Here is a 25,496-nt window from a genome sequence, read left to right on the forward strand (position 1 = left end):
ATATATTGCAAACTACTGAACAAAAAGCAATGCAACCGTTTTTTTCTTAATCATTTTATTTAAAAGCACATTATGTTTACAAAATGGCATTTATACACGAACACAAAACAAGACAAATAAAGATACCATAAAATATTCTCGACATTTCAAGACTGTCTGTTTCCAAGCAAACAGATTAGGGGTATGAAGGATGCAAGCTTTGATGCTTTAGGTTGACGGCAATCTCTCTGATCTGGACTGGCCGATGGAATGTCTTTATATCTTCTTGTCAATAATGCCGAGTCAGAGCTTTTTTGGATTTTCTTCTGATTTAAATAGTTGTGGGAGAGAGATTCACCATGCTGGGGCTGTGTTTGCAAGTCGCCTCATTCGCCTGAAATGAGAGAAAATAAAAGTTAAATACAAGGCCTGGAATGATCAAAATCCCTCCACGATCTGAGGCCGAGTTTGCACAGCATGAGCTTCATAAACGTTGGATCGCCATTGTTTTCACACTACATGACTGTCCAGGGTAGTGTTCAGTTGCTGTGCAATCATACTGCAAGATGGAGGATAGACACAGCAGGACAACTCTGATCAATTGCTGAAAGCACACGAATACACTCGAGAAGCGATGAGATCAAGTGCGAGACTGAAAATGGTAGTCTGCATTAATCGGTAAAACACTAATGTTTCCAAACTAAATCAAGGTTTTTAGCATTTGTTGTGCCTAAAATGCCGGAGCAGTGTGGACACCTGGCATAACAGTGACAAAACCTGTGCGTTTGAAAGTGAAAACACACGACTGAGAACACTGCCTGTTTCTACAGCAACAAGAGTTTCCAGTGGCAACTGCAGCGACGTGATGAGTTTACTATACAAAGGTTGGCCCTGTTATATAGAAGGCTTATTCCCCATACCAGGTGTTACATTTTCTCCCATTCCGAAGTAAAAGGAGTGCACAACTACTATACAAAAGGTGAGGCAGTTGAAGTCTTGCCTTGTGTTTCTGTCCTGGTCCCTGATCTTCTTCTCCATCTCGGCGTCTGTCAGTGTCTCCAGCAGTGGACACCACTGGTCTGCATCTCCTGTGTTTCGGATGGCAATCTCCACCGTGGGCAGAGGATTCTCACTAAAATGAGACAAAACAAGAGTATTTAAAATCATTCTTTTTATGTAGATGGATACCACTATTATCAGCAGCAAGTGTTTGTCTACATCCCTTGTCCTTTGTGTCATAAATAGAATGAGGCATCAGTTTACTGACACAAAGTTGTTGCACGTATGTCATCATGCGAATATGGTGTAGACAAACAATTAGATGTTTTTATAAACACATTAATAAGCTATGGAAGAAATCAAGAGAACACTTCAAATGTCTGGATGGCTGTGGGTTTAAGTAAAATGTTAACCTTGTCATTTTTAGCATTTTTTTGTCTTAAGAATGACAATATTTCTCTGAAGATAAAACTATGGAATTGTATTGTCAAAAACTAAATCTAAATATTTGTATAAATGTGTGAAAACATGAGCTTTTGGGTTACTTTATGCAGAACAAAAGAACTACTTTAAATGACAACATTTTATTTTAAATTAGGAAGAAATGACGTCAGTAGTGTACAAAATAAAAAAAGTCACCAAAAATTGGTAAGTATGGCAAATATAAAAATATTTATACAGTGCTCAGCATAATGGAGTACACCCTGTCTTAAAATGAATATTTGTATACATTTCTCAGTAAATATAGGCAATGTATTTTGGTGCATTTAAACAAAACAGATTTATTAAACATACATTTATCAAAATAATATTTTAGGATAGTATAATTAAATTCAAGCAAAAAAATTAATTACAAACTACAAAATTTCAACTAAATTTTAAAATTGTTTTGCTTCTCTTGATTTTTGCTATTTTTATAAATTATATATTAAATATTTTTCTATCGTATAAATTTGGCTGCACTAGTTTTTGGACCGTTTCTTAAGATTATTTTGTTAAATAAGCTCCAGATTTGGCTTCAGTACTGACTAATCTAATGTACATGTACAAATATAATTTTGTACAGCTTCCTATTAAAATATGAATTTAAAAGAGAGATTTGTGAGGGGTGTTCTTATATATGCTGAGCACTGTACATATATGCAGTGTATATACAGTTGAAGACAAAATTCAGAAAGAATTATTATTCCTAATTATTAGTGAAATTCTAACAAATATATGAAGCAGAGAGATATTTTAAAAAGGGTTTAAATGAACCGATTCATAGAGATGAAACATGCTTTCCTCAGTAGATTAAAATGATCAGTACAAGCCATGTCTTCATTCCAGACAAAACACACAACCCTTAAAATGAGTTTTGCAATTTCCCCAGACAGCAGACAGTCTGAAATAACATCCAACTTGAAGAAAGTTGACTGCTTTAAAAGTTCAAGCTCTGAACACTTTCCTCAGGCTCTTTATCAGACAAATGGAGCAATACTTGAATGGGTCTAACTCTCTATAGCCACACCGAGGTCTCATGTATCAATGCTGCGTACGCCAGGTTTCACGCTCACGTTTGGATGTACTAACGATGAAATGAACGTGAGAATGTGCGTTGGTCCACCCCAACTTAATGCCTGACGTACGTTCATTTCTTGTGTGTGTTTGTTTTATTTCCATTGGCAACTCCTAGAGGCAATCATGTTAAATTGAACACTACAAAGTATCTTTGAGCCGTGCAATGGCAGCTGTATGAGACGGGATTATGATCATCCGCATGTCTAGCAGGTATATACGGTTTCCATACCATACAGTTGACCAGCCAAACATTAAAGCGCAACTTGCAGCAATCGCCAGTTTCCCCAATCTAATCGGAGCGATCTACTGCACGCACATTGCTATAAAGGCGCCATCTGAAGACGAATTTGCATAGGCTACATGAATCGGAAACATTTCCATTTAATAAATGTGCAAATGATATGTGATGTTCAAATGCGCTTAACATAATACACACACTTATTAATGATTCCTACTTGTCTTCCTCGTGAAGAAGACTAGGCAAATGGGGAAAAAAGAAAAATCAGTTCATCAGACGCTGGATTCTCACCGGGTTCAGGAATGATAGTGTCAAAACATGTTGCCATGCACTTTAAGAGCTAAGCCACTCGCGCTGCTGATGTCCGCTGGATTATTACTTAATTTACCTCATTCCAGTAGACAAACTTGCAAATAACAGTTTTTCTCCGGTCTACCTCCGATAGGCACACCTCCAGTTCACATTCGGTTCAAAGTTTCTCTTTTTGCTTGCTTTTGCCATTGCTTCTTCTTTTGGTTTTGGCAAAGTAGAGTCATTAGCATATTCATACAGGGGAGGAGGCAGGGAGGGGTTTTGCGCTCGTTCACGTGCGCTCAGTTTCACGTTAATTCGAACGTACAAAGAGAATATGCGTGTGATTCTGCGTACGCAGTGTTTCATACATCTGAATTTTTTACTGCGTACACACATTTACAGCTTTGTGAGTACACAATGTCTTAGTATGATTTCAACGCAAGTCCTCGTACATGAGGCCCCTGGACTTTCCTTTGTGTTTTATCAATCAGCAGCAACTCAAAGGCACACAAACACTTCACTTTTGTTTTAGCACAAAAGGACTGCTGCTCTACAACAGGGGTTCCCAAATTTTTTAGCCCGCGACCCCCAAAATGAGAATGCCAGTGACTCGTGACTCCCAATATTCTCTGAGGTGGTGGTTATAAATACAGAAACCTTGTATGCAATGACGCACACAAACACCAATAGACCCAAGTCTATTCTGTGTTTTTTTTTATGTATGTCAGTGCTGTAAATGGGCTAGAAAGCTTAACCTGGTGTTACAAAATCTGCTGCATCTGACAGTATTGCTGTGTCTTTAGTATAATGTAATTACCCGAGAAGTCGCAATCCAATAGAACTAGTAACTATAAGCTACTATAGTAACTATATAGTTTATAGTAACTATAAACGACTATTTTTTCCTCATCAGTAGGTTATTGATAAAATACAGTAAGTATTAAGGTTTATTAAAAATTAATGGATTTTTGAAAATCACCAGGTGACCCCCCTTTATTGTCCCGCGACCCCTCAGGGGGTCCCGACCCCCACTTTGAGAACCTCTGCTCTACAAGACTGTGATGGAATGTAGTTTAAAGGAACTCTTTACTTTTTTGTAAATAGACTAATTTTACAATTCCCCTAGAGTTTTACATATTTCAATCCATTGAGCTAATCTCTGGGTCAGGCAGCATCGCTTTTAGCTTAGCTGAGAATAGAATTTTCCTATATAAATATATAAAGCTTGACTATTCTGTTCTTATGCAGCTATGCTATCCAGTTAGCTAGCAGCGGACTAATTTTAAGTGCTGATTAATATATCATTGCGCCTGCTGCAGCCTTGGTATGGCAGCAAAGTTCCTTGATACGTGCAGAATGAGTGTATAGTTCCTAATCATATCAATCTAGAAAATAGTAACTTTCCATATTCTGTTAGTCTTAGAACACAGTTTACCAAAGGGGGCAAGCTTCAAGTAGGAATATTAGCAAAAAAAAGTGAGATGCTAATGGTCTAATTTGATTTAATGATTTATATTATGTTAAGCTGAAAATCCTCCCTCCAGATCTGCAAATTAGCTGAATGGATTCAAAACTGCTACTGTTTAACTCTAAGGGACTAGTAAAATGAGACTATTTACAAAAACAGCATGTGTGATTTGAGTATGTGAGTGTGTACCTGAAGGCGTAGGTCCTCTGGTGCCAGCTGAGCTGCCCGCGTATGCTGTATGCAATGGTGGTGACGAACTCTCCACCCAGACCCAGCTCAGAGCACAGCTTCAGGGCAAACTTCTCTGGTGAGTTCTCCTTCTCAGACATGTCCCATTCAAACTGGTCCACCAGTGAGATGTTCCCCACGTGGATGTTCAACTACACAGATTTAAACACAGACATGAGTGTTTTCATGCAGTTAAATAAATAAACTGCACACACCACAGTTTGATGTTTGCAGAAGGATACATTTATAAAAAGTTAGAGTTAAAAATGTATAAAAATGTTACAGGTGACCACTGGGCTTTTCAGCAATGTTTCAAACACCTCACAAATGAATAAAAATATTCTAAATAAAATTTTGCTAGTAGTTTACCAGAACAATCCTGTAGTGATTATTTTCACATACAGAGGGCGCTCCAAAACTACACCGATTACTTTGTCACTGGTTTAGCCTAGATTAGAACAGAGCTGTTACTATGATCAATCATAACCAGTTTTAATGTCATCTGAAAATAAATCATTCATAATAAAAAAAAGTGAAACTGTTTGAATGTACAAATGTAACGGGTCAAAATGTGGGATTGTTTTGAACACTATTTTAAACATGCTAATAAATACACAGCTTCACTACATTAAAGAAATTAATATCAATAAGCTGAAATATTACACATGCAACAATTACATTAGTAAAATAATCCAACAACAATATAAAAGCATTAAGGTGTAATTATTAATTTTTTTTTTAAAAATGCATTACAATGAAAATCTGGGCAGAAACCAAATTCACTTAATAAGAATAAATATTTATCACTAATAACTATTTATAAATTTTTTAATAATATTAAGTAATTTTGTAAGAATAATTTAAGATAATATCCTATATTCTACATATTTCAAAATTAAGCTAAAAAGCTTTAAAAACACAAGCAAATAAAATGACCACATTTTATTGACAATAGTGTATATGCACGGCTAGTGTTTCTTCCCATACCGATTAACTTACGGTGAATGGTTAATGTGACTTTCAATTTTATATGGCTCCTTTAACAGTATCAATGTTGTAATGTAAATAAAATACAATCAGTTAAATAGACTTCAGTGTTCACTTAGATGCTCGCGCATAGAATGAGATGAAAAGCCGCTTACATGCACGCGCTGTCAGGATCAGCAGGCAAAAACACCATGGGAAATACTGGAGTAAAGTATGTTTGTATTTTATAGATATAGTGCGGAAAATGTAACTTAATGCAGTGCTTTTTTCACATTCTGAGACCAGCTTTATATCCTATATCAATCAGGAAGTAGAGATGGTTGATTTTAAAAGAAAACAGACCTTAAACAAGACAATTTTGTAACTGCATACAGTTCACCGGAATTTTGTTACTACAAAATGAAAAGTCCTTCTACATATACCCTATTAGAGGTTTCATTTTATCAGCGTTGCCATGACAGCACAGTAGTGCTATTGCAAGCAGCAGGAACAAGTATACTACAGAGAAATGTCCTGTCACCGCATTATTTGTGTGGCTCATATTTTCGTTTTTCTCTCTCAGACAAAAAATAAAATGAAAGTGCTTTTTATAATTTGGCCAAGAAGTTTATGTTTTCATAAAGTGGGCAAAAAATGTATTTATTTATATTTATTTGTTCTCATTATGTTCTCATGGACTTACGTTTGTGTAATGTGGCTTTGAGGTCAGAACTTTGTTACAATATATAACGTTTTTCACCGTGTGATTTTTTGCAAATCTGTATAAAAAATAAGTTGGGTCAGTTTATCTTGCAAATATCACCATAATTTTAACGTGAAACCCACATCTACACAAAAATTGGTAAAAAATTTAAAAGTGTCCTGTTTAATACATTTTAATAAGTGTTTTCAAAATAAATAATAATAATTAAATAAGAACTTTTCAAACATTCTATCCATTCATATTACCAGACAACCAAAATACCATAGTATAGATAGTATAGAGCAGGGCTATTCAATTGGAAGCAATTTGTTCCAGCCCTCCAAATAGTGTGACCAACACATCAAAAATAAACTTAAATAATCAGTTTAAATCTAAAAACAGCCACTATAGTCATGAAAGGCTTCTCAACGCTGTGTTTCTGTTGCACGGAATGAAACTGCAACTAAACAAAGTTATATGCTACTTGTGTGCTAGTTTAAAGTTGTGAGCTTATACACCAAGGGTAATACGCACGCACGCTGGATTAACTTTAGCAGCGGGTCATTCATATATCGCGTCTTTTCCTTGCTTAAGTTTGTGATTTGTAAAATTAGAATAATATTGATATAATTAGATATTATTATACTTGATATGATATAATAATACTTTCCAGACGCACAGAGTAGAAAACATCTCACGCCATAGCAATGAGAGTTGTGCGTGGCTTTCAGTGCAATGTAAACAAAATATATGTTAGACAAATTATTACAAAATATTAAAATTATTATAAATGTATGAATGAATGCAGATGATAAAAACATGTAATTACTTACCCAATATAAAGCTTACATTTACATTAGACGTGATAACATCATGATAATTCTTCAAACTATATAATCATACAACCAAAATCTATAATAGTTGCATCCCTAATTGTTATGCAGTTCAAAACATAACATGAATGTGTTTAAATGTAGAAGAAGCCTACTTAAACAATGCACTGCTTTTGTTGTGCTTTGAAATAAATAATTTGAATGTTTGTATATAAAAAAAGCCTATTATACAATGCAGTGATGTTATGTGGTTTCAAAATACAATACATTACAATTTTAATGTAGTAAAATACAATGTGGGTGTCTTAAGGAGCATAAATCCAACATAAGGGCTCTTATATGCAGCTGTGTTCTCACTCATATTGAAAAGTCATATCTCTCCGGCCCCTCATTTGGGCTGCTTTTCATAAACTGGCCCCCATGACAAACTAGTAGAAAAGCCCTGGTATCGAGTAATGAGATAGTACATAACATAGTAAAGCATGGCATAGAGTAATGAGATCAGACATTAAAAGAGGGGATCAGTGAAATGAAGGTGTACTTTAATGATGACTCTCTGGTCCATCTGCTCATCCAGGATACTGTCTGTGGGATAGGACTCGATCTGCTGTCTGATGGCCGAGGCGATGGCTGGAACAAAGGTCAGCGGGCTCAGGTCCAGATCATCACACAGAATTTCAGCAAACATCTCTGGAGTCATCAGTTTCTCTGTTGGGTAAGAGAAAAAATTTTGAGTTCATGTACCTTTGAAATTAATGAATGCATTTCTAAAAAAGTATGCAATAAGAGACAGGCTACCATTCATGTTCCATGTGAAAGCGTCTCGCAGCTTCTGTCCATCAATCTCCATGTCAAGCCGGATGGGCACAAGGACCTCCTGCTGAGAGGCGTTTTCATGGATGACGGCAGGGTCATGATCATCAAAGCTGAAAAAACAAACATCCAAACCATTAAAAAAGAAAGTGTTGTATGAAATCAATTTTACTTTGAACAAAACTAAATTTCCCCTTTGAAATGTATGTTCTTGTTTTTAAATATTAACTCCACTTGATCTGATAGTTGTAAAAAAAAAAAAAAGAGTTGTAAAATCTTTTATTGTTTCCCAGAAATTGTTAAATTTTTCATTTTTAAAGATTCATTACTAAATTATTACCAAACAAGATACTACATTTAGGTTTAGTAATAAATGCATTAAATATTTTACAGTATAATATAACTTCATCAATCTGTTAAAGTAAGAAAATATAACAGAAACTATTCTTTTATTTTTTTTAGTTAACACCATTTCCTACAAATTGTATTTAGGGTTTATTAAAATAATATTTTAAGATGCTAAAAAATGCCACATTTCATCACAAGTGACTGATTCAGACTTGATGCTGAGCTCAATAATGTGAGGTTTATGTTACTTTTCATTAACTTTAAACATTCTTTTTTTAAAGGCTCACCAGAGGGGGAAGGTTCTTTTCTTGTCTCGTCCCATTCGGTTTCGGTTGATGGTGGTGGAGCAAGGAACAGCGTCCAGGTGATGGGAGCTGTTGGGGAGAGTTGGAACCCATTGACTGTTTCTTTTGGCTTTCTGCTCCCTGTGAAGAAAAACATGGGCAATAATTATTAATAAAATACTGATTTTGCTCAAATATTATTTTGTTGGACAATAATATGCTCATATGCTGATTTTTAAACCTAAAAGTAAGTGTACTTAAAGATATTGGTAACTGTACAGTGACTATTGTAATAGGTAGTCAAAATAGTTTGGTAAATAAAACTCAGCTTAAAAAAATCATTTTTGTTTTTAGATTGTAATTTTACTATGCAAGAAAGTCATGCCTTTAACTCTTTTCTGAACATAATATGTAGCATTAGCCTAGATTGTTAGGTTACATTAATTAAAATGACTTTTCATGGTCTTTAAAGCTGCAGTATGAAGGTTTTACACCCAGTGGTTGAACTAGGTATTGTACACCGGGTTTAAAACGCACGCAAGCACAGGTTGCCAGATTGATGATACCAACAGGAGCGTGCCTGACTATCGAGCCTAAGTGGTGTTATAAATGAAAGCAAATGCACGCAATAGAAGGAATTTTTTTTCGTATTAAAAGGTGTTTTTGTTCAAACCCACACCTGAAATTTTAATTTTAGAATCCACTTCTGTTTCTTGCAGCTAAAAAACAGGATAAACAGACAATGATCACCTCAGGTAAACCTCATGTGCTTTATTCAGTGTTAATTCCGAATAATAGCTTGAATGACATTTTACATGACATTTATAGCCATATACTGAAAGCAGCAGCCGATAGTTCACCTCAGATCTTAAAATTAAAAAACCGTTTGAAATTGAACTTTAGAATTGTGAAATAATGCAAACAAACACACATCAGTGATTCAGCATGTACATTTAATAATGTTAAAGAGGTTTAATGTGTATTAATTAGATTGTAAACCTTAACACTTTGTTGCAGCGCAGTGCGTCCTCTATTATGTGCTTCTGAATGGCTGTATTTAAATTTCATGTTTAAATGTTGTGTTCTGACACCAGACGAAACTGCCAGCCAAATTGCTTATCACTGCAAATCTCATCACATAGTGTGTTGTTAGGACACGCGGTTACAATATAACCTGCTCACCAGACGTTTAGGTTCAAAATATTTATATTATTTGCTAATTAATAACCACCTTATGTGGAACTCCGAATCAGTGTCTCATTTCGAAGTCTGCTACTGTCCACCAAAGGCCACATTTCACAGATGCATACTTTAAGAGCCTTCAATACTTAATAAATGAAATTTGCTGTTTTTCACCAAACATATTATAGTATTTTTATGCTTTGGAAGAGCATTTTAATGCTAAAAAGGGAGCAATGTTTCACCTGAGATATGCTGGAGGTTCAGTACTGATTGACACGGCCTTGTACTTCTCATCATGTCCGTCAAAGATCTCCTCGACTTCTGAGGCCTTCAGCAGCGTCACACTGGTGGCTAAAGTGGTGTAACCGTGATCTAACACAAAACATTGCTTATACTGTAAGATAGAAAGCTTACTTTTAACCCTCACATGTTTTAAACTAATTCAACACTTACCGTGAGAGGAAGCTACTATCTTCTTTCTCTCCTCAACTGTGGCTAGTCGTCTCGACAGTGATGGGTAGCGCTTATATAAAGACCCTCTGAACATACGCAAGTAATTTCCAACCTAAACACACATGGACAAAATACATACATAAAAACTGAAAAGTGTTTTAATTTGATGTGTTTTGGTAGCTTTTTATTTTAGTCATGATTTGCATTAAAATACTATAGCCTTATCATAATTAGTGTTGGGCAATAACGTGTTACTAGAAATGCGTTACTGTAACAACATTACTTTTGACAGTAACTAATACTGTATAACGCATTACTTTAAATATATTAACTTTGTTACCATAAAAATATAATGCCTTCGTCTGTTACTTGGTAGGGTTGGGTACCGAAACCCGGTGCCATTATAGCACTGGTACCTTAGTAACTGGTATGTACCGGATCAAATCAGCATATGAATTTCGGTGCCACTGGTGCTGTGACAAGGACGTAAGATGCATCAAGGGTTGCATCAAAGGCACACATAGGCGTTGTGTCATGCCATCTCTAAACATTTCATTCTAAACAATTTTGAGGAATAAAGAAAGGAGATGTCAGGAGATTGTTATTGTTGTTTAGGGAACAGACGCACGCAACGCGCAGTACAGCGCATTCAGCTTGGTTTTCGGTGAGCCAGAGCGACTCTCTTCAGATTAACACGCATGATCACGTTCATCAAATTTGCTTAAACTAAGATTCTAAAGTGTATTTTACAAGCAAGGATTCTGACAACAATGTGCTTTACAAAAGTTGCATGTAAGGGGGAAACATGTCAAACTTAATGACATATTTGAGGCCTCAAAAAGGCAAAGAAATGCCTCTCTTGCGTGCTCTCAGTGTCACTTGCAATCGCTACCTCGGGCACTCGCTCCCTCTGCTTTCGCAGCACTTGCTCTCTCTGTGACGGTGCTGCGCGCATCAGTTCCCCGCATTTGTCAGAAGTTGATGCTCAAATTGACATGGGTAATAAAAATATTAAACTTCAGTCATTTTCATGTTGTGAAACACAATCAAAATGTCCACTGTTGATGATATTAGACTTCTGTTTTCAATAGCGATTTTAACACTTTTAATACAGGAAGTCCTCGGCTATGCAGAGACCATTATTAATCAGAAATCTAGTGTACATAGTTTCTCATCAGGAAACGCAGTCTTGAATTTACAAACAGTCGGCAAGTACCAAAGAACAAATGTATGGCATAGATCAAATGTAGTTTTCAGTCACGCTCATGTAAGTCATATATTTAACTCGTTTAGTTTTGCCTTCATTCATTTTTGATTTCCGTTTGATTTCAACACATGACTTATTTACAACACATTTTTAAATATAATAGTTTAACTAACTAATTTCTAATATCTACTGTTTTATCTTTCCCATGCTGACAGTCAGTGCATAACATTTTACTAGTTATTTTGCAAGACAGTTGTATTCAGACAAAGTCCCTTTAAGTATTTTATAGTCTTTTATGTCAAAATAAAAGTGTCAAAATAAAAAGTGTCAAAATAAAAAGTGTCATTTAAACACTTAATGAGTTAACTATGAAAGTTGAAATAATTAGTCAAATTATTTTGTAACTGATTTGTTGCGTATATCAAAAATATACAGTAAATATTTCTGAAGGAATCTAATAATACTGACCTTATTTTATTTAAATTAAAAACTACTTTTATTTAAAAAATAAACAAAAGAAATAGGACTTATTATGACTCCAGAATAACCGTTTTTTTTAGGAAACACTGTGAACAATTTCAGAAACATTATTTTAAATGAATAGGAGGGGAAAATAAATTGACTTTAACTGTAGGCCTGTTAAAGTTTACAGGTGCAACAATGTGCCTTGATGTACTTGAATGTTGGAAATGTGTTCTCCTACACCAGTACAAAGTTACTTGTCAAATAATTTAACAAGGAAGATTATTTTAATTAAAGATTATTATAAGTGATATGTTAAAATGAGCTCCCAAAAGTATGTGACCCCTGCCCGCCCAACACAGGTTAATAGTAAGCTAATGTAACTTCATAATGCATATCTTAAATTCATGCTAACCAACAAACGATCAAAGGAAATACATTAATTTCAAATATAGAAAATATGAATTGATGTTTACTTTAAACTTAAATTATATTGTTCTATTAAAATTATTTAAAAAAAAGATTTTGACAAATAAAATATAGTCCTCCACCATAATTTTGTGGCTAAAAAGTATCGGTTCAGGCACCATTTTGGCACCGGTATCATTTTAGAAGTATCGATTTAGCACCAGTATCGAAACAAAACCCAAACAATACCCAACCCGATTACTTGGTACTTTAATTAATTTTGTCTGCAGTCTAGGCTACATCTTCCTATTCACGGAGGCGAAGCATTGTGGGATTGGTGAATTCCAACCAACCACCGTAAAGAAGACGCGTCGTGTACGAGGCACTAGACTGGACAAAAGTAAAGCAAAAGCAGAGAGACTGTATGCACGTGAGGAGAGACTGAATGCGTTTAAGGTAGACCCGAGTGTGTATGCACGAGAGACTATTAATGTTACTATTATTAATTACTATTACTAATCTTACAACTATGTTTGTTGTTTCAAATAAATAAGCACACGTGTTATCTGTATAACAAAATTGATTAGTTTAGCAGACACAGTGACACATTTCTGTTATATTTCAAAACCTGTTATTTAAAAGGGGCAGTGTTGCATTGCTCAGAAAAATGCTGTGATTGATTTTTTTAATTGTTAAACATATTTTTATGGCTGTTATACAACAGCAGATTTTGCACCTTGAATATACACAGCTTACTTTACACAAGTTGCTGCCATACCACATTTATTTTGTAGTTAGTTAGAAAATTGCTCATAGATTTCATTTCTAAGCAGCTGATATGTTTTTGTTTTGTTTAGAATGCATAAAATTTATAGTTGTCTATAACAACAGATTTTTTCTGAATGATAATTCGGATTACTTTCATTTATTTATTTATTTTATAAAGGTTTTGTGTTTGTTGTATACTGTGGCTATTTTCATACTCAGGCTGTGAAGGAACATGTTTAAGGGTTAAGTACCTTTAGTTGTTGCTTTTTTGCTTCTGAATATATTATTCAGAATTTATTTTTTCATTTTTTGTGCTACTGATACCACTTACATTAGAATTTATAATGACCTTTTATTCAAGTCTGTTATGCGTTTTAGTTGTATGAAAGCTAATTATTTCAATATTTTTCCATGCAGCACTGAAGTGACATTATAAGGACATTAATGGGAGCATTAAAAATGTTCTTTGGAAAAGAAACTCAAATAAATTTTTTCGTGTAAGTAGTCAATAAAGTAATTAATAAAGGAATGCTAGTTTAAGTTACATTAAAACCCAGTACACTGTCGATTTTATTTTATCAAGGTTTGGGTAGATATAAATATAGAGGTAAAATTGGTTTTATATTCGCACATTCTGACTTTCCCCTTAATAATATGATTTCATAAAAGTATTATTTGCAAACTCTAAATAGCGAAATCATATTAGCAGCAAATGACTATTAAAGTACAACATTGTACACACACAGAAAAAAAAACAGTGTTAATATTGTTTTCAAGTCACACTTGCATGCTAATTCAGACCGAATATTCAAAGTAACATGCTTAACATCAACAATATAGTCTTCTAAATGAACGAATGTGCAAATATAAAAACAACTTTACCTCTATAATATAAATAATCAGTTTTTTCAGTGACTGTTTATTTCAGATAAATTACCATTGTATTTACTACAAACACACCTAAACAAATCTATTATTGATTTGACTTTGTATTAATATTTCGTTGTTATAAATAGCAAGTGTGCTCATGTTTATGTGGAGCATTTCTGCTTCATTTAATATTACAAAAGGCTGAAATCGGGTTAATTTACTACATTTTCTAATATTTATGATCAAACTAACTACCGCGTAATTTACTAACTTAACGTTAATAAGTTCGTTACTTGCAGTTCTTTAAGGTTTGACTAAATATCAGTCGTCAATTCTGTCAGTGACTGTCAATTGTAAACTAATGTTGTGTTTAATACAACAACACCGCCAAAATTACATCTCTACTTGAGATAAAAAATATGCCGGAGTCATTTAGACATCAATTAAGTCCCATCTTATCGACCACATAACAAAATATACACAACATTAGCGAGCTAGCTTCTGTATTAGCATCCATAGCAAAGCCATATGCGGTTTATACACATATATCTTCGTGAAAATGATCGTCTCGTTGAATTACAAACCTCAGATCCAATCATGTAAAAATCTCCATCTTCTTCCAGTTGGAACTTAATGGGTTTCTGTCCGTATGTCTTGCTTAAAGCCATGTTTGACGTTAGCGCGACTGGTTCCGCTAAACATGAGCAGTAGCGAGCGGCCGACCTGACCTGTGTGTCGCAGGGAAATGACGTATGCCGACGACAGAGGTTTTTGGTTTGCATTTTTGTTTTGTATTTTTTACATCCATTGGTTTGCATTTATTAATAAATGCTGAGGTTAATGCTGGGGTTTTCAGTCTTATAGATGCCCCCGTCCTCCTGAAATTTAAAAGACATCTTCAGTAAGCTATAAATGAGAAATATGCCTTAAATATTATTTTTCAAAATAATTAGATGCTAAGATTATTGCCTTTTAACTTGTTACAGTAATGTTTTCAATAATGTATTTATACATGCATTTACTTATTATGACTTTCATAAATTTCTTTGGTTTATTCCCTGCTTTTTCAGGGGTTGCCACAGCGGAATGAACCGCTAATTCATGCAAAAACACTTATTAAATACTTATTTTCATCAAACTATTTATGTAGTGTTTATTTTTTTAATAAAATCATTAATTCATTATGTTTTATTTATTTTTTATTTTAAAATGTTTTTTCTCCTGACTTTTCCACGGACCCCCATAGCACTAAAAGGGTCCCCAGAGCCCAGTTTGAAAACAACTGAGTTTATAGATGACCTAAAATCATTAACTAGTGATCTCTTTAGAACATTAGCAAACTTTGTCAAATATCTTTAGTAAAGTTTAAAGGTGTAGATAAACTTTTTTTTTTTGACAAATTCAATGAAAGCAAAATAGTTTAATGCATTTATTCCAATTATTAATCCTTTCAGTCTGTTCTATTGATTTGTTTTTTACTTTTGGTATAAAAAAAAAATTTGTAATACCTGTTGTACATCATACAAAATTAGCACTTTTTATTAACATACAGTTGAAGTCAGAATTATTAGCTTCTCTTTTTTTTATATTTCCTAAATGATGTTTAACAGAGCAAGGAAATTTTCACAGTATGTCTGATAATATTTTTTTCCTCTGGAGAAAGTCTTATTTGTTTTATTTCGGCTAGAATAAAAGCGTTTTTTAATTACATTTTTTAATTAATTATTATCTTCTTTAAGCAATTTTTTTTCGACATTTGTCATTTGAATGATTTGTTCAAAATGGTTAATACATGAAGTAAAAGTTAATGAATGACTGAAACATTGACTCAGATTGAATCATTAGCTCAAATGATTCGTTCAGAAAGAGTGTTTTTTAATTACATTTTTTTATTAATTATTATCTTCTTTAAGCAATTTTTTTCGACAGTCTACAGAACAAACCACCATCATACAATAATTTGCCTAATTACCCTCTCCTGCCTTATTAACCTAATTAACCTAGTTAAGCCTTTAAATGTCTTTTTAAGTTGTATAGAAGTGTCTTGAAAAATATCTAGTAACTATTATAAGATAAAATAGATAAAATAAATCAGTAATTAGAAATAAGTTATTAAAACTATCATGTTTAGAAATTTGTTGAAAAAATCTCTCTGATAAAGAGAAATTGGGAAAAAAATAAACAGGGGGCTCATAATTCAGACTTCAACTGTATGTGTCATTATAGATTTTAAGCAACTACAATTTATAAAGTGAAAACATCTAAAAATGATAACATCTAAATAAAGGGTTTTTATTCAAATAAAAATTACATTAACTTAAATAATAATAACTTAAATAAATATTGGATTAATCAATTAGAAATATATGCTTAAAGTATGTATTTTCTTTTACATAAACCTTGTTTTCTACTATTATGACACCAATTAAAGAGGCAAATTTTGTGATGTTGATTAGTTGATAAAAATCAGGCTTTTGCTTTCATTGATGCTGAAAGACAATAACACAATTCTGCCATGTACTTGCCACAAAACCCCATTATTTGTTTTAATTGAACTGCTCATTTAAATAGTTGCTAATATGACATAGCATTAATAAACTGTATTTACAACTCGTCTTAGACTATGGATCCAACTGATTTGAATAAGTATATCTATGAAACACATATTGAACATCAAAATGAACAACAACAACACATTAACATCAAGTATCGGCGTCTCAGCGCCCCCCACATTTATTTGTAAGTTCTTTAAAAAATGTAGTGCTTGTTTGTACATACAAAGGTGCATTTATTAATTTATCTTTGCAACGATAAAATTATAAATAAAACAATTAAAAACATAAATAAATAAAAACGGGGCAACATTCAAAGTTTGACAAGAACATTCGGAGTTAGATTTAGACATACAAAAGGATACAAAAAGGGGAACCAAAACAAATAGAAAATGCAGTGTGAATAGATATGGCACGTGTGTCGAGCGACAAGCTGCAGGCAGAAACATTTCACATCATGTTCGCAGCGTCCTGACAGCAAGGAGATATTTGAAGAGTGGAATCACTATTGGCATATCAGTTCTCCGTGCACTTTCAGAAATTATAAGCAAAGCACAATTTATATTTTGCTCCAGTTACATGGCAGAAGAATACACCAAACTCTTGGTGTATTTCTCTCATCGTATGACAATATAAATCCTTTTTACCACACACACACACACCAACATTCTGAAAATCTCTCCTGAAGGGAACAACATTCCCTCATCATGCTGAAACACATATTAAGAGAGCACTCATGGATGTAGTTAAAGGGAAAATTCCATCAAAAATGAAAAAAAAGAAGTTGTTCCAAATATTTGTTTTTCTTTTTTCTGTTATACACAAAAGAAGATGCTTTGAAGAATGTTGGAAACCTCCAACTATGAATGCCAATGGTCATCGGGTTCCAAAATTCTTTGAAAAAACTGCTTTTGTGTTTAAAAGATAAAAAAAAAACAGTAAAAGCTGAGTAAATTTTCATTTTTGGGGCAAATTATCCCTTTAAGTTCACAATGCAAAAAGGCGTAGCAGGGTGAAGCCACTCACAGTGTTTGGTACAAAAAGCCTTTTGAGTTTACAGCGTTTTATAATATGAAACACGGCTGCAAATAAAAGAGAACGGCTTTGGCATCGATATATTTTGTATGCATTAAAAAGCATTAGTAATATTACTTATGGTTATTTAATAGCCATAAATAACAGCGTGATTCCTGCATCTCAGACCTGTCATCTCCTCCTGCTCAAACACGACTCTGTAAAACCTTTCGTCATAAAGGAAACTAAGTCACTTCTATAGCAGTCATAAAAGAATCATTCAGTCTCGAGTGAACCAATTGATGCCTGAAATAAGGGTGTGCAATATATACGATAATTATTAGGCGGCTCATTCGGCTGTGGCGTCCCCTGATTAATAAAGGGACTAAGCTGAAAAAAATAATGAATGAATGATAATTAAACAATATTTTGCTGAGTGTGTTGTTACGTTGACTTGTTTAGATCTGTCATGGATTAATAAACGGACAACAAAACTGCCAGCAGGTGGCAGCAAGTACTTCATTACATCTTTCTTACTGTATAGTGTGTTAAAAACAAACACTATATGAGCAGAGAACTATTTACTATCCCGTAAGGCCAAGGAAAAGGATTTGTGAGTAGAAGTGAAGCCACGAAAACTGTAGCTTGTAGGTCATGAGTTATGCAAAATGGCCTCCTATATATATAGTCATACTACTGTATAGAAAGTGGTCAAAAAGTAAATTGAAATGTCATGCCCACTGAGAAAGTATGATTCATTTAAAATGAGTCATTAATGTAGAAATAAAGCACATACTAATGGATATTTAAAGCATTGGCTCACATGATTCATTCAGAAGCAGACTCATTCACTGATAAAACTTTGTAGTGTTGAGAAACAAACATTGACCTTCGGTTTTACTAAATTTTTTTCATTGTGAATGCACTACTTGGACTATTTATACTACAAAATGGTGTCGAATGGTGCATAAGTATGCGAATTGGGATGCATCTACTGACAATATAAAGGGTCGTTCTAAACGCCTTAGAGTAGACTTTTGAGTCATTTGAATGATTTGTTCAAAATGGTTAATACATGAAGTAAAAGTTAATGAATGACTGAAACATTGACTCAGATTGAATCATTAGCTCAAATGATTCGTTTAGAAAGAGACTCATTCAGAGGCAAAACACTGTAGTGTTGAGACACAAACATTGGCCTTGGGTTTTGTTACTTAAAACATATTTACCATATATATTGTTATATATTTAACTTTCCTGACAAATTATTGCTTTGTTTTAATTGCGTTCTATTAGACCTTTGAATCATTTGAACGATTTGTCAAAAATGGCTAATTCATGACGCAAGAAATTAAGTAAGTGTTATCGAATCATTGAAACATTGACTCAAATTGAATCTTTGGCTCAAATGATTGGCCCACAATATTTTTGCCTTTGCTTTTGACAGCTAAAACATATATATTGTTAAACATTTTGCTTTCCTGATAACATACAGGGTCATTCTAAATGCGTTCTAATAGACTCATGAGTCATTTGAATGATTTGTTCATAACGGCTAATACATGAAGCAAGCATTAATGAATCCCTGAAGCATTGACTCAAATTAAACCATTAGCTCAAATGATTTGTTCAGAAAGAGACTCATTCAGAGGCAAAACACTGTAGTGTTGAGACACAAACCATGTTTTGTTACTTACAACATATTTAACATATATATATTGTTAAATATTTAGCTTTTTTGACAAATTGTAGTTCTAACTGCATTATATTAGACTTTCGAATCATTTGAATGATTTGTTGAAAGTGGTTACTTCATGAAACAAAAAATGAAGCATTAATGAATCAGTGAAACATTAACTCAAATGATTCATTCAATTCATTCAGAAACTAAAGACTCTAGTGTAGAGATGAACTAACATTAGCCGCAAATTTAGTTGACTTGTGTGATATTAATTAACAAAAAAGAAAAAAAATTCAAGCAAAACCCATGAAGGGATATTGCTTTCAATACTTGGATAATAAGGTCATTTTAATGGTATATGGATGTGTTTCTGTTTAATATTTTCCTAATAAGTTGACATACCGCATAATGTGAGCTCACATGACAATTATAATATTATCGCAGATGATAAATATTGCACACCCCTTCAGACTGTAATCAGTTAGAGGAAAACAGGCAAGCTAAACTGGCAGCAGCAACAGTCAAAAGGGCCATGTTAAAGAACAAACAAACAAACAAACGGCTGTACACTTTACACATTTTGTACTGTACATGTAATACTGTCACTATTCCATGAGCAGTCCTAATGTTTGAGAGATTTTGCTACTGAGTCCAGTGGCAGAGATGAAGCAAAAACGTCAATTCATTTTGAATTTGAAAAGGACAGAGGACCACAAATCTCTTGCTTTAAGGACCGTTCTAAAGTGCTTGAAATGTTTTTGTTTAGTGTGCTCATGCATGAATGTGGCTCTTAAGTGCAGTCTTAAGGTAAACCTTGTAAGAACCACAGTTGGCGGTTGTAGAAGCTCCAAAGGACAGGAAACGCAGGGGTCGCTTCCTTTCAGAAAACAGAAGCTCGGTAACGCAAAAAATCCATTGGATAAAAGATCCAGATAATACTGTTGGGGTTAATAAAGTGACTCTGGATGATCTCCAACAGCTTCAGAGTCTTTTCAGAAGAAGCTCTTGGGGATTTTGAAGCCTTTCTGCTTCATGCGTGGTAGAGTCAGGCTCGGGGAGCTTTTCGAGCGGCAGGTTTTTGGGACGCCACGCTTTCTCAACAAGAAGTCGTAGTTGGCAGTTGAGTTCATGGCGTAGAAAACGTTTCCATTATCTGGGATTCTGAGTTCTGTTGGGGGAAAAGAAAATCAAGGTAAAATATGGTAACAAAGCTTAATTTAGAAAACGAAATTGGGTTATATTTAAGACTAAATAAATTTTAAATAATTAGTGGCTCCCTAAAAGGTGGCTAAACTTTAGCAAAAAAAAGCCATTTAAAAAAAAAAATTGAACAAACGATTGTAATGTTTTGGATTTATTTGTCCAATAATGTGCTCTTTGGAATGGAAGCAAGCATTCAAAATAAAGATTCTAGCAGACTAAAAAAATAAGATTCGTTTAAAAATGCACCAGGGATGCAATACAATAAACAATTCTGGCTGATACCAATGGCCAACTATTGTTTGTATTTTACAGCTGATAAAATGTAATATTTGATTGAAATGAATTATTATATGACTAATAAATTCATTAAATTCATGCCATTTTACAAAGAAAAAAGTTATAAAAAATGGTTTGAAGTAAATTCAAATGGAATTAATTTTAAAATCTACTTAATCTAGAAAACTTAGTTTTAAAGTGTTATTAAGTTAGCTGTTTTAAAACATTGGCTTCATTTGTGAGAATGTGTAATTCAATTTAGAAAAATCAAAACATAGTATATATATATATATATATATATTTTTTTTTTAAATAAATAAACATAATTTCTTTAACAATTTTTGACATTTTTATCTCATAATTACTAATTTCTCAAAGTTTTTGTTCTTCCCCCATAAATCACAGAAAAAAATCAACTCAGAATTGCATGATATAAAGAAAATAGATAGATTGTGACATGTTAACTGAAAGAAAAATTATCAGAGTTTGTACTTTTGACTTTTTTCATTCTTGCAATTCTAAATGTATAACTCACAATTATTTTTTTTTCTTTGAACTGAGAGATAATACAAAATATTACAAAATATCAAAATTATACAATTAGTTTTATAATTTATAATTTATATCAGAATTGTAAAATTAGTCATAAAACCCTTTTACTCTTTTCTTTAATGTAAAAAAATCTGACTTTCTCACAACATGAGAACCGATGTAAATTGTATAACTAGTCGTAAAAACCTAGACATAAAAAAAAGACATTTTCTCACTTTCTCACCTCTTGAGAAGCACTTTTGGTGGACACACAAGCTAACATCCACCAATAACTAATAAAAAACCAAGCCCTTCAATATTTCCTGTTTCAGTTCCTTACCTTTATGCTTTGAGACCCTCTGTAACAATTCATAGTCTTCAGATTTGTCATTGTCCAGGTTGTGTTTGGCCATGGCTTTCCTAATGACCCCAGGGGTTTTGTCCTGACTAGTGACCTGAAAACCATGATCATTAAGATTAATCTGACATTTAACATAACATATGGTTCTTTGCCTGATAAAGGGTTAAGGAACGCTCCAATAACATCACATGTTCTATAATATCTCCCACTCACCAGGATACTTTTGTACATGTTGCCGTTTTCTGAGTCCAGGCTGACTCTGATGATGCAGCAGTCGTTTGCCTGCTGGTTGTAGAGCGGCAGACTGAGAGACGAGTAGTCTGAGATGCCAGAGACTGAGCGCTTGTGAAAGTTGAAGGTCCGTCCTGTGAAGGCTGAGACTGAGGACGAGGAGGAAGAGGAGGAAGATGTGGAGCTGCTGCAGCCTGACTCTAAACACAAGCCTGATCCAGACGCCTCCAGAGATGATGGGGTGGGTGATTCCCAGAGCTGGAGAAGATAGATTTGATGTATACATGTTCAAAAATAACTCAGTTTCAATTGCAGATTACGGTTATGAAAGTTCAAATACCTTGGTTGAGGAATCAGACGGGAGCTCTCCTGTTTCTGAGGTTGATGAGTGTTTCACAGTTGGTGTGGATGTCTGGAGAAAAACAGAAAGTCAGGTTAATGCATTTTGAATATGTTCAAATGCTAAAAAAAAGCACCTTTCAGTCCATTATAATGGGATTTATTGAATTGGTGCTTTTTTAACTTTAAAAATGTATATATTTTAATACATACTGGTCAGATGTTATAAATTTAAATGACACCAAATGATAATTTACAAATTATTCGACCCATATTTTGAACTTTTATAAGTTATTTTGAAACATGGACCCTTTTCACAAGACTGTTATGATCAAACAGGGTCATGTTTAACGGTCATCATTAAATCCTTGAAAGTTTTTCATATTTTGATTAAAAAAATAAATGTATCAACATTTATATGCATTTATGAATGTATTACATCAACTTTATATCAAATTACAAAAAACGAATTACTGCTTATGCGAGGTGTTTCTAATGCAGCTTCTATGGGGCTGAGAGTAAATTTGATTTTATTCTCATCTCTGACTGTGATTATCAGTCCCAAGCTATTTTTTTCCTTTTTCTGAAAGCCTTAAAAACATCATCATGGAGTTTTTCTTGTATTATTTCAGCAAATAAGGTTGTAAACAAATATTTGTTGTACTCTCCTATTCACTGCGCTCTAAGTTTATCCAGCTATGATGCCTTCCGCTACTGAGAAACCCGAAAATGTGAAAAGGGTCTATTAAAGCAGAAATTTTTACTGCAACTAATATGCTTTCTATTTATATAAAATCACTTTTTCACACATATATCATTTTTTTTAATTTGAAAAAAAAAATGCATCAAAATAACCAAAAAATAAAAAAACAAGTTTAGCTTTTAAATTCTAAAACTTAAAAATATAAAAATGCAATGAAAATAACAGACAAAAGTGCTGAAAAATTATTATTTGTGCAGCCTTAGGCAATACCGATAATTAAAACAAACTATAAATTCTACATAGCAAAAGTGATAAGATTATGTGTTAGGTGCATCATCTGAATTTTTATTTCAGTGTATTTCAATCCATGAACATAATTTCTGCAACTTAAATCTAAACAAATGTACAAATTTTTTTTATTTCAGCTGGTAAAGCAACATCTCTAAATTTCAGTTGAACTTGATTAATTAACATGACTAAAACAATTATAAAACTGAATAGAAATCTTCAAAACCTAATAAAAATGACATAAAATACATAAATTTTAAAACATTTTACTGAAAAAGAAAATCAAAATACTATAATAGTAAACCAGTGACACTAAAATAACACTGATCTAAATATAAATACTGGAACTGTAAATTAAGCACAAGGCCTTACTCTCTGACTGCCTGATTCAGGAGAGTTGAGCAGGCTGAGACTCTCGTCTGCATCTGAGCCACTGGATCCTGCAGAGGTGAGGCTGAGGGAATCAGCTCCATCTTTAAAGCAGTCTTTGAACTGGCTTAATCGCGGCTGCTCAAAGGACTTGGAGTGTGACGCAGCGCTGCTGTAGCCCGACTCCTCGCTCATGCGCTTCATGATGCCTCCATTCTTTTTGCACAACGACTCAGACGGCGGCTCGATATCACACGACATAGAGTAGCTAAACACAGAATAAAATATTACTTGTGAAAATGTATAAAAATAAACCTGTCTCTTTAAAATCTAGTTTTCAAATCATTCCTATTTTAATTTGTGGTCTGTCTCACCTCTCGGTCTCTGTGAGTTTCTCCACTCTCTTAAACCAGTCAATAAAGCGCTGGTTTCTGCTGAAGTTGTAATAATTGCAGGTCAGCTGCAGCAACTTGATCTGAGCGATCACTTCAAATTCCTAAACAGATCAACAAAAACAAAGCACTTCATTTGTATTGCTTTTATTGAAATATGTACGTTTTTTAATATTTAAATGGTCCAAAGGACAAACAACTTTGTAAAACGTGGAAATTTTACTCAAATAAGTCAATAAAATAGCACTAAGAGGTATTAGCACAAGGCTAAGATTTTTTAGCATAGTTCACTAAATAAATTAGCATGTACCATGTGCTAAAACATGCTAGAATCATGTTAGGAAATTGTTCAAACACCATGCTAATACATCTTAGCAAATAGCTTTAACATATTAGCGGTTTTCTGAAATAAGCTAGAAACATTTCTTTGATATTTGTATAAGTAAGACCTTCAAACTTCGAGCTTTTCTTATTTAAATTTTTTTTTTTTTGTAAATCTGGCTTAGTTAAACCAATGTTTGTCAAGTATTTTTCTAATTTTTTAAATTAACTCAAGTATCACATAATTTTAGTTTTAGGCAACTATAACAACCTGTTTCAACAGCTTAGCTAACATTAGCTTGTCTAAACCAATCAGCATCCAGGAATGAAACTATTTATTTTAGAAAATATAGTTTTTCATGAACAAAGACTGACCTTTCTTCTCTTCTCAAAGTTAATCAGTCCGACCTAAAGAAATTAAAAAGAAAATCACATAAGTTAGAATATTATTTTATAACAAAACTATTACAGATAATACGCATTTTCTCCACTTTGTCCCTCTCACCTCCAGATGGTCTTTCATAGCAGTATCCAACATGACGAGGTCAGTCAGAAAAGTGCCAAGGTATGGAATCGTTCCTTGCACAACACCCTAAACAACACAGACAAAAAGAAACTAAATAATTAAACAAACAATTTACAATTTTGCAAGCTTATGTTTCCATTCAGTTTCCTGTAAGCTGTAGAAACTGAACCCCTTTGACCACTAGAGGGCGCTATTTCTTCACAAATATCAAGTTTGAGTAACATAATTTGACATTTATTTCTGTACACACCATGTCTCTTTGCTGCTGGTGTCTCCTCTGGGCTCCTTTGTGGTTTATCTCGACTATGGCAGATTTAGAGGTGCCCTCCTGTGGAAACATCAGGTTTGAATCATCATTTCAGCATTTCACTGACGTAACACTCACAGCCCTATAAGCTCAAGTCAGATAAGGCTACCGAAGTGGAATCTTAAGACTGCACTGTCATAAAATACCCTGACGTAGAATTGACATGGACTTAACTGTGTGATCAGGGAATTTAAATAACTTTAAAAAGGTTTAACTTTGAGGGTTTTAATTTATTCATGTTACTAAGACAAGGCTAACACTTGTAAAGCTATTGCTAGCATGTTTCAAGCATTGTTGGCATTCTGCTAGCTTTAGTTAAATGAGTGCTAAAGAAAAAAA

At 33.6% G+C, this 25,496-nt stretch overlaps 2 protein-coding genes and 1 long non-coding RNA gene across 7 annotated transcripts in view; 1 reads left to right on the top strand and 2 right to left on the bottom strand.

Annotated features, from left to right (window-relative positions):
• Positions 1-38: 38 nt before the first annotated feature.
• Positions 39-14,800, bottom strand: smarcb1a (SWI/SNF related BAF chromatin remodeling complex subunit B1a). 2 transcript variants are annotated; one of them, NM_001007296.1, is given in 9 exon segments: positions 39-373; positions 980-1,111; positions 4,728-4,918; positions 7,810-7,976; positions 8,067-8,194; positions 8,717-8,854; positions 10,138-10,267; positions 10,349-10,460; positions 14,648-14,782. In NM_001007296.1, coding segments are annotated over 9 exon segments (1,122 nt in total). In that variant the 5' UTR covers positions 14,732-14,782; the 3' UTR covers positions 39-333.
• Positions 8,860-10,439, top strand: LOC141375656 (uncharacterized). Its single transcript, XR_012384436.1, has 2 exons — positions 8,860-9,228; positions 9,286-10,439. It is a non-coding gene; the product is annotated as an uncharacterized lncRNA (long non-coding RNA).
• A 1,965-nt stretch (positions 14,801-16,765) lies between the features above and the next one.
• The window catches only part of ralgds (ral guanine nucleotide dissociation stimulator), a 51,939-nt gene continuing 43,208 nt past the window's right edge, over positions 16,766-25,496 (bottom strand). For 3 of the 4 annotated variants that reach the window (XM_009304057.5, XM_009304058.4, XM_005167182.5), the window contains exons 9-17: positions 25,101-25,178; positions 24,830-24,916; positions 24,700-24,732; positions 23,986-24,107; positions 23,615-23,879; positions 22,253-22,324; positions 21,895-22,170; positions 21,661-21,775; positions 16,766-20,478 (exon numbers count right to left, since the gene is read on the bottom strand). In XM_009304057.5, the coding sequence (XP_009302332.1) occupies positions 20,303-20,478; positions 21,661-21,775; positions 21,895-22,170; positions 22,253-22,324; positions 23,615-23,879; positions 23,986-24,107; positions 24,700-24,732; positions 24,830-24,916; positions 25,101-25,178 (1,224 nt within the window). In that variant the 3' untranslated portion in view covers positions 16,766-20,302. The remainder of the gene's footprint in view (positions 20,479-21,660; positions 21,776-21,894; positions 22,171-22,252; positions 22,325-23,614; positions 23,880-23,985; positions 24,108-24,699; positions 24,733-24,829; positions 24,917-25,100; positions 25,179-25,496) is intronic. The other variant, NM_001123317.1, reaches the window with a different exon arrangement.

Source organism: Danio rerio, chromosome 8, assembly GCF_049306965.1.
Source record: "Danio rerio strain Tuebingen ecotype United States chromosome 8, GRCz12tu, whole genome shotgun sequence".
NCBI lineage: Eukaryota > Metazoa > Chordata > Actinopteri > Cypriniformes > Danionidae > Danio > Danio rerio.

Coding starts and splice junctions, on each gene's coding strand:
- smarcb1a (XM_005167183.6), bottom strand. CDS start 14,731: ATGGCTTTAAGCAAGACATACGGACAGAAACCCATTAAGTTCCAACTG. Junction 10,461..14,647: donor TTTACATGATTGGATCTGAG/GTTTGTAATTCA, acceptor ATGTGTGTTTAG/GTTGGAAATTACTTGCGTAT. Junction 374..979: donor GACCAGGACAGAAACACAAG/GCAAGACTTCAA, acceptor CTCTCATTTCAG/GCGAATGAGGCGACTTGCAA.